The 8,945-nt window shown below is 45.6% G+C and overlaps 2 protein-coding genes across 2 annotated transcripts; one reads left to right on the forward strand and one right to left on the reverse strand.

The window, feature by feature from the left end:
• Positions 1 to 1,995: 1,995 nt before the first annotated feature.
• LOC125532867 (uncharacterized) lies at positions 1,996 to 4,565 on the reverse strand. The gene is made up of 3 exons (XM_048696749.2): positions 3,409 to 4,565; positions 3,111 to 3,310; positions 1,996 to 2,471 (listed from the first exon to the last, which is right to left on the reverse strand). The coding sequence occupies exons 1-2, from the start codon at positions 4,387 to 4,389 to the stop codon at positions 3,182 to 3,184; spliced, it is 1,110 nt and encodes a 369-aa protein (XP_048552706.1). The 5' UTR covers positions 4,390 to 4,565; the 3' UTR covers positions 1,996 to 2,471; positions 3,111 to 3,181.
• A 1,392-nt stretch (positions 4,566 to 5,957) lies between these two features.
• Positions 5,958 to 7,490, forward strand: LOC125533711 (uncharacterized). Its single transcript, XM_048697080.2, has one exon. It carries the CDS (start codon positions 6,028 to 6,030, stop codon positions 7,246 to 7,248), a length of 1,221 nt encoding a protein of 406 aa, XP_048553037.1. The 5' UTR covers positions 5,958 to 6,027; the 3' UTR covers positions 7,249 to 7,490.
• Positions 7,491 to 8,945: the final 1,455 nt, after the last annotated feature.

Genomic DNA, 8,945 nt, shown 5'->3' on the forward strand with positions numbered 1-8,945 from the left:
ATCGGTGCATCGGTTGTCATCTTTGAATTATGTTATGATCCAAACCTGACTCCCTGATGGGTCTACCGACTGCGAGAAGCATCGTCTGGTCTAGTCAAAATTAGTCAAAGTGACAGTTGGACTACGCGAGACACGATCACGATCATGTGGAATGTTGATTATAGTGTCACATCGACTGTGCGCATTCAATGCAGACGGTTGATGAGTGAATATTCCAGTCATTCTTACCCGAGTTTAAACCTGGCGTTCTCAGATATTTTAAGATTATCGCTTCAATTTGCCCACTAATTACTAACAATTGTAAATCTCATTGTTTATTTTGTTCCTTGCACAAATGAAAGTTATTAGGTAAAAAAATCAAGCCATATATGCGATATGCTCGACGTGAAGATTATTCCATACAATTGGGTGCTCACGGGAGGTCCCAGGAAATAAGACAGTGTACGGTACGACCAAAATTGGTCATACCACCAGTCGTACCAGGTGCCATCGCATCCATGATGTCATCTCTGACATCTTCTGTGAAGGGACCCGAGCCTAATTCGCAACAGAGGCGCCCTGTAACCTTATTCTCGACTGTTTGCACTATATAAAGGAGAAGGAGACTCACCGGTAAAAGGAGGAGAGTAACAATTCCCATGTAGTTTTCACCATCACCAATACCATCTTAATCCAGTCACCGTCAACATCCCATCTTCATAGCCATTTCCACCAACATAGCCTCCACTTCATCAGTTTAATTATTTGCAAAAAAAAATCCATCACGATTAGCGGCTTTGTAAGACTTTTAATCATTCATCTTTTAGTAACTATTTATACAATGTCTATTGCTTGTGATTCAATAACTATGTGTGAGTAATCCCCTCAGGCTAAGGGCTGAGGCATATCCTCACAACCTCATGTACGCACACGAAGGGATCGTCCATTATTTAAGATAACTTTATTATACATTGTTGTGCAACTATTTTTTGTCTCTTGTCTCTACCTCGATCAAGACTCGCCGGTACCCGAGACTCCGGAGACTGGGACAAGGAGAGGTTAAGGGCAGAGGGGAGAGGACAACTATGATGAAAACTAGCGGCGATGGTTGAATCTGGTCCCCCCCCCCCCCCCCCGAATGAGTGGTCCCATCCCAAACCTGCATAAACCATTCTATGATGGAGGAGAAGGTGCACTCGACGGACGAGAGGAGGGGAGAGGATGAGGAGGGAGTGGAATGAGTGTCACCATGCTATAGCGGGATTGTAATTTGATGTGTATTATTATACAAACGTATTTGTATTGGTTACTTAGCTAGGAGGAGTTTTCGGTCAGGACATCTCAGTGATTGTTACACCCACGGCCTCCACAACTATTCATTTTCAAGATCCACACATACCTGGATCCCTCTCTAGAGCTTCCACATGATAATTAATTTATCAGATAATTTCATTTCTGGGGAATATTCATGAGAACATGTTGTTGTGAAAATTTCATATGTTCATACTTCTCGCAAATGAAGGGCCTAGCATGAACAAGAAGGGAGTGTTGAAGCATGATCAAGCATGGAGACTGAGACGGACTGAGATGAACGCACAATGAATGAGATGGAGCTTCAAATGAAGATTTCAAGACTTTGAAGCAACCATAATGATGCATGAAGACATGGATCAAATAAACAGGCTGACACTTAATTATTTCATCCCTAGCCTTCAACAAATGTTATGCTAGTTAACTTTTGGGGCATAGACAGTTTTTTACAGCATTTCGCTAAGTAAATCTACCTAGAGTTGGGCTAGCTGAATTTGCATTTCGCCCCTCCATAAATAGTGCTCCTAGAGCATCGTTTAGACATGGGTTTGTTTAGTTAAAAGCTCACCATAGCTGCAACTTCATGTACTTGTCCAACGACTAAGCCAAGACCACTAACAAAACTACAACCATCATCTATACTTTATTTGTATTCGCAATATCCAGATTGCATATCATAGTTATTGTTGTGTTGTTTAATTGTGAACTAGTTTGTAGTTGGACCTTCAAAGTTGTCTTCACCCCAATCGACGAGTGTTCCTCATCGAGTGATCTCGGACACCCATAGTGATGTATCTTTGATTGTTGTTAGTGTATTCAAGATGTATGCATTCTTGTATCCCCAAAATTTCTAGTTTCTATGATTACATCTGCTTTCCACCAATTAAAATGCCTAAGTTAGTGCATGTAATTTTCAAACCACAAAAGACTCAGGTCCACTTGATCATCACTCATATAGGAATAAGAGGTCTCCAGGAAGGTTGTAACCTCAGGGTGGTGATCAAGCTCAAAGAAAATGTAATCATCAATCAGTGGAACATCAAACTCTGAGGTAGGGTCTTTCCTGAAAAGTTCAACAATGTGTGGGTCTTTACCCTTAGTGAAGTCACATTGTCCATTGAACTTCTCATCTACAGGATGGATGAGTTTCATTCCCATATACTCACAAGCAGAGCATCCACCTAATTACCAAGCAGACATCAAAAGGAAACAGTAATTAGCTTGGATGCAAGGCAAGAATGCATTGAGCAACAAAAGTTGTATCATAATATTCATATTTCGTATTGAATGGAGCATATAATACAAAAAATCCTTGGTATCTCAAATCCAATTGGAATAAAGCTGAAATAAACAATTTCTATACAGAATTAGATATTTCAGCAAAATGCGCTTGCCACACAATTAAATGGTTGATCTAAACAAAACACCATTCATGCTAAATGAGTAAATCTGTTGCAAATACTCAACTTTAGAAACTCTTAGTCTGGTCTAATGTGAAAGTTCAGTTGCTACTCGGGGCTATCATATAAACCGAACTAAAAAACTCCCTGTTTAACCCAAAATTAATTTCAGTGCAAGTGTGTAACCCAAAGTTAAGTGCTTTGCACGTTTAATTCATGTTTCCGCCCTACTCTCTTTTAGTATCAGAAATTCATTCAGTAAGATGAGATACTAAATAAAGAGGATCCGCACAAAAACTAGACGTTAGTTGCAAATGTTAATTTCAGATAATAATATCATGTCTAAAAACCCAGGCAAGTGTAATATGAGAATTCAGTCATATGTATGAACTAATGAAAAACAAGGAAAACTTGGCATACCAGCTCTTCCTGATAATGTCACAGGACAGCACAAGGTCACATCATCCACATCTTGAAGTGAAGCACGAACCTCAGCAAAAAAACAGCTTAGGCTGATTAGGCTCGCTCTCGCGTGATGCCAAGAAGTTGACATGATAATAGCTATCAGGAACCAAAGTAACCAAACTTTTGCCGCATAGTAGATGAATCTGATAAAGTTCCTGAATAATGAAAATTAACCCATGTCAGAGATGCAGCAGATTGAAGGAAAACCAAAATATAAATCAGCCGTTAGGCAAACGGGAATCAGCAATATTACCCCAAACTGGAACGCGAGTTTCTTGAGCGCCATGTTTACTATACCAAGGCAAAACTCCTGATCCCTCTTGAAGGCATGCATCTTGATCCTTAACGCTCTATATGCTCCTTGGCTTAGGCTCGGCGAGCTTGGTGGCGGCTGTGTGAGAGCTAAACTGGAAACAACCAGCTTGACGAATTCAAGCACTATAAGCGATGAATTGCTTTGCGGCCTCAGGTCAGTTAATCCAAAAGCTAATGGGTGACCATGAATTCCATGCTTTGCAAGAAAAGCGTCAGTAGGAGCACAGTTGGCAATGAAAAAAAATTGAGCCTCGCGAGCTGCGTCACTAGGGAGATGCGCTGCCAGAATGGCAGCCCTGAAGGCGTCGTCCATGCGGTTTGCGTGGGAAACACCTTCTCTGTCAACAAGCACGGCGGCATGGTGAAGGTTGACATGGCTTCTGCTCAGGTAGGACACGGCCTCTTCAGCAGACAGGGTGGGCGCGTACGCCCTCATGAAGGCGACGAGGGCGTCGAGGGAGCGGCGAGCCAGGCGGAATATGGCCTTGCAGCTCAGCATCATGGGCTGAAGAACCTCCTGGCTGGAGGAAGCGGGGAAGACTGTATCGTGCCAGAGACAGTTGGCGAGGATGTTGCAGACGGGGTCGTGGAGGCCGTAGGCGTAGCCCGCGAGCAGCATGCCGCGCGCGTGGCGGCCGACGATCTCGCGGTCCATCATGGCGAGCGCCTGCAGGTGGTGCCGGTGAACGGTGTCCAGCAGCACTGCCTCGAGCGGGCTCGGCTCCGCCCGGGGGTGACGCCTCGGCGGCCCCTCCGCGCCGGCGGCAGGGATCGGAGGACGGGGCACCTTCACGATGCGGCGGGGCTCGACGCACACCGGGCCAAGGGTCACATAGTCCATGGTTTCGGGGGTCACTCCATATTTCTTCGTCAAATCCTCCATCACACGGCGATTCGCCGCCGCGAGATCGGGCTGCATCGCTGACGGCGGAGGGCGTTTGGGGGGATCGAAACTTCTGTGAGAGAAAAAAGCGAGGATACTATCGACGGAAGAGGAGTCGGAGGGACAATTCGGTTGCGAGGACTCCTAATTTTCCAGCGCGATGTATTGCACAGATTTACGATGTTCTTCTGTTCCTGTATCGTCGGAGATAGTTTAAAGGGCTTATTGCATATCTAAGTGAGTGAATTAAGCATGAAGAAGAAAAGGAAAAAAGAAAAAAAATATCCATATCAATCTCAACATAAGATCAATGATATAGGACTTATATGTGCAATGCTTATGGCACATCTAAATGTGCTTTAGCAAAACTGTAGTTCAAACGAGTATTGTTTTTCATGAAAATTTTATGTTGACGCGAAGATGGCAAATTTATGTTGACTAGCACATTCTTTTGGCAAAGAATTATAGATTTTGTCATATTCATCAATTAAACTTGTCACTCTCGACAAACATAATTTGCCTGAAAATGTTCATTTAGTCGCCACCAAACCTAGCCGTCACCTCCTCTCTCAAAAAAAAAAATTAGGGTTTCTCTTTCTCACATCGACGCTGTCATCGATCTGATTCGTCTTCGATGGTTCTAGGGCCTTGAAGGCATGGTGGGCCCAACCCTTGCCGGTGGGAGGGATCTAATAAGGTTCTCCCAGTTCAGCCGGTGCTGCGTCTAGTGTCGTCGGAGAGCGCGTGGAGGCATGTCTCTGGCGGATTTTGCAGGATTCGACCGGGACTAGTCTTCAATAGGTTTGTTTGGATTTCGCCTCTGTTCGTCTTCATTTGTGGATCTATAAATTGAATCCTTTCAATCTATATTTCTTTTTCATCGGCGATGGTTGTCGTTATGATGCGTTGTTCTTTGCAAGGCTTTAGCACGGCGACTTCTCGATTGTCTACTATAATAAGTTTGATCTGGCTTCGATGAGGGAGGATCAATGACGGCAACACGCCTTCAGCTTACTCTAGTGTTTCTAATTTGTCGCTAGATGGTGTTCAGACATGAATGTAGTTTTTGTTATTTCTATGTTCTTTGTACTACCATGACACGATGATTAGATTGGAAATTGTTTAAAGAAAAATATTTGATTTGCCACATCAAATCTGACGTTGGTAGATATTAGGGTCTTAACTTTGGATCTAACTAACAAAAATTGAAGAGACAATATATCAAGCTATTTTTCCTTGTGGATTCATCTTTTTTAAAAAGATGATCAGATCCACTATAAAAGTTCATCGAAAGTATTAACCAGCTCAAACAATTACATCAAAATTTCGATACCACTTTCTTTTTCGAGTAATTTCGATACCACTTCGCCGGAACAAGCCGCCGACACACTGGCATTTATGCTAGTTGAAAATAATTTATGTATCACCTGCAAAAAAATAAAAAATAATGTTTGTAAGACGGGACAAAGTCGGTAAAGACAGTTTGTTTCCGATTAGAAACATGTTCGTGTACGTACACGTTCCGCACTGCACGTAGTTCCGATTGTGTTCGAAGTCGGATGGCTCAGCCCGTATACACAAAGAAAATAATAAATACCCAGGACACAAGGACCGCATATTCCTCATAAACAGAGAGGAAACAATCGATCGCGCCGCATCGACGGGAGAGACGAGATGAACCCTATCTGCCGCCGCCGCTCCGCGTTGCCGCCGCCGGCGAAGACGACCCCGACGGACGATGAAAACCTCCTCCCCGAGGTACTCATCCGTCTCCCTCCGCAGCCATCCTCTCTCCCCCGCGCCTCCCTCGTCTGCAAGCAGTGGCGCCACCTCATCGCCGATCCCCAATTCCTCCGCCGCTTCTGCGCCCACCACCGGGAGCCCCCCATCATCGGCGTGTTCCTGGACTTCTACCGCGGAGACCTCTCCTTCAGGTCGGTCCTGGATCGCCCGGACCTCATCCCGCCCGAGCGCTTGTCCGTGCGGTTCGACGGCATCGAAGGCGGCGGCGTCGAGGGAAACGACGGCATCTGGTCCTTCCGCCGCTGCCGCCACGGTCGCGTGCTCTTCACCAGAGGGGACCACCTCGGCAAGGGCTGCCGCCACGTCCTGGTGTGGGATCCCGTCACAGGCGACCGCCGCTTCATAGGCAGTCCGCCGCAGTTGGATCACGACTGGAGCAAGTCACATGTGCAAGCGGATGTGCTCTGTGTTGCCGGCGACAAGGACCACGTACACGGCAGCTGCCACTCGAGCCCCTTCAATGTCGTCTTGGTGTGCGCCGACAAGCTGGCCGCGCGAGCCTGCGTCTACTCATCGGAGACCAACTCATGGGGCGATCTCATATCAACCGATGTTCCGTATCACACTATGTCTTGTGTTGGAAGTCGAAGCATCCTGGTTGGCAATTCCCTGCACTGGTTTATTTTTGGTACTCAGACTGGCATCCTTAAGCTTGATTTGGACACTCGGAGCCTAGCTGTTGTAGAGGTGCCACCGGATGCCCATTCTAGTCATCATGGCCTCTATCTGAGTACGCTGGGTGGCGGGCTTGGCTTCATCGTTGTGTCAGACGACTTCGTAGCTCAACTATGGGTGAGGACGACTGATTTTGATGGAGTTGCTGGATGGATGCCGGCACAAGCAATTGAGTTGAACAAGCTTCTTCCGCTGAGACCAGGCGAGTGGACAAATCTGCAAACGGTGTTGGGTGTCGCTGGAGATGAGAATGTGATATTTGTGTCAACAAGTGGAGGCGTCTTCATGGTCCATCTTGAGTCCTTGCAGTTTAAGAAGATTTTTGAAAGCAATCCTTTCGCCGAATGTACTACATCAACCATCCACCCATTCACAAGTTTTTTTACTGCAGGCAATAACATGAATGTACAAGGATAAGGCCTATAGTCTTTTCCAATACTTCTGGAGTACCTTCCGTGCTTTCGGTTACTGTAGCAATTTTGATACTCCAAATATCAATAGTTTGTTCGGCTGGTGATGAACTCGTAACAGAGTCTCTTTTAATATTTCTTTTGTTTAGTGAGCAGTACTAGACAGTGCGGCTGCTCGTCTATTGCAGTATGTGTAACCTGTACTCTGTACCAAGCTATGATGGAGATATTTTCACAAGATATATAACAGTTGGAAATTGGCAAGAACTAAATCAGTGACCAAATTGGCATACTTGAAAGCTTAAACTCTGCGGATCTTGATACTTGCAAGAACTTGATTTGATCTTTTGTTACGAAATGACGGCTCTTGTTCTTTTATCATGTTTTGAAGTGCCTCTCTTCTAGTGAAGGGAATATGTTTTAATCTTTGCTAAGGTCACTTCATTTAACTCTGGAGAACCATTGCCACTTCTGTTTTCCAGAGTTTATTAGCTCGGCTAAATTGTAATAACTTTTTATGATTTGTGGAGTAGAATGAGCTCACTTAAAAAAAGGGAGAGGAAACACTGAACCACATGAAATATATATTTGTTGTGTCAGATTTGTGTTAGCAGGCGACTTCAGATTATATGCTGCTACACATAACGGAGTACTGTATTATTTTTCTTATCAGTATCGTGGTTGTTTGATGTTTCTATCTAAATTGGGTGGGGGGAGGATGAAGAGGGAAACTGGGATAAAAGAGGAAACTTAAACTGGGGTGGGGAGGATGAAGAGGTAACAGTGGAATTGCAGTTCAAGTAAGCGTTAATTTTAATAAGTACTCCTAGCTAAGATGTCCAACCGCATAAGTTTACTTTATCTAGACATTTAGCAGACCAGTTTCCCAGGTTGCATTTTATCAGTTCTGTTAGCGCGCGAGCTGCATTGGTTCTATGGCGAGACGTGTTTGTGTTGCATCTGTCGTAAATGTTTGCTACTACCATCGTCGAGATTTGCTACATTATTAATGGTGATGCTAAACATGCTACGGCGGTGACCATATTTTTTGCTGCAACCGCGGTCATTTTTTGCTACAACCGGCGACATAATTTGTTACCACCATTCTTTTTGGCGGTGACCAGCGATGAAAATCAGAGAAAAGCTGCAGCCGACTACGAGAAAGCTTCAAAACACTTTTGAGAAAGCTTCAACTAGGGAACGGTGAGCTGACAATGGTGAGCAGCAACGACAGGAGCTGCTTTTTTGCTGCAACCGTTGTTCGTGTTTGCTACGTCCGTCAGGCGTTTTGCTGCGACCAACAACTGAGGGAGGTACACTGCGAGCTCGTCCATGGAGCGTTGCGGCCGGCGACCGCCGCCATCGGAGCTGCGACCCATGGCATTTTTTGACTGCAACCTGCAAGCGCTTGGTGTTGCATGCGTGAAGCTAGCGAGAAACCAATGGGAGGCACCGACCATCAACGAGGGCGGCGACCGGCGGCGAAGCGGCGGTGCTTCGAGGTTGGGCATTCGCTCATCCATGGAGAGTGCTAGCGGGGCCGCTGCTCCTGTTCTTCGTTGGCGGCTATGTCTTTGGAGAGAAAACGATAGGAGGAGCGCAGATCTAACGACCGTATGTGCACACATCGAACGCCTGGGCTGCGACCGGCCCAAATTTGGGCCGGCGCGCCGGCGCCTATCGCTCCCCTTTTAGAAAGGTTCA

The sequence above is a fragment of the Triticum urartu genome, chromosome 1A, assembly GCF_056163025.1.
Source record: "Triticum urartu cultivar PI428250 chromosome 1A, HENAU_Tu73, whole genome shotgun sequence".
Lineage (NCBI taxonomy): Eukaryota > Viridiplantae > Streptophyta > Magnoliopsida > Poales > Poaceae > Triticum > Triticum urartu.

Coding starts and splice junctions, on each gene's coding strand:
- LOC125532867 (XM_048696749.2), bottom strand. CDS start 4,389: ATGCAGCCCGATCTCGCGGCGGCGAATCGCCGTGTGATGGAGGATTTG. Junction 3,311..3,408: donor AACTCGCGTTCCAGTTTGGG/GTAATATTGCTG, acceptor TTCATTATTCAG/GAACTTTATCAGATTCATCT.
- LOC125533711 (XM_048697080.2), top strand. CDS start 6,028: ATGAACCCTATCTGCCGCCGCCGCTCCGCGTTGCCGCCGCCGGCGAAG.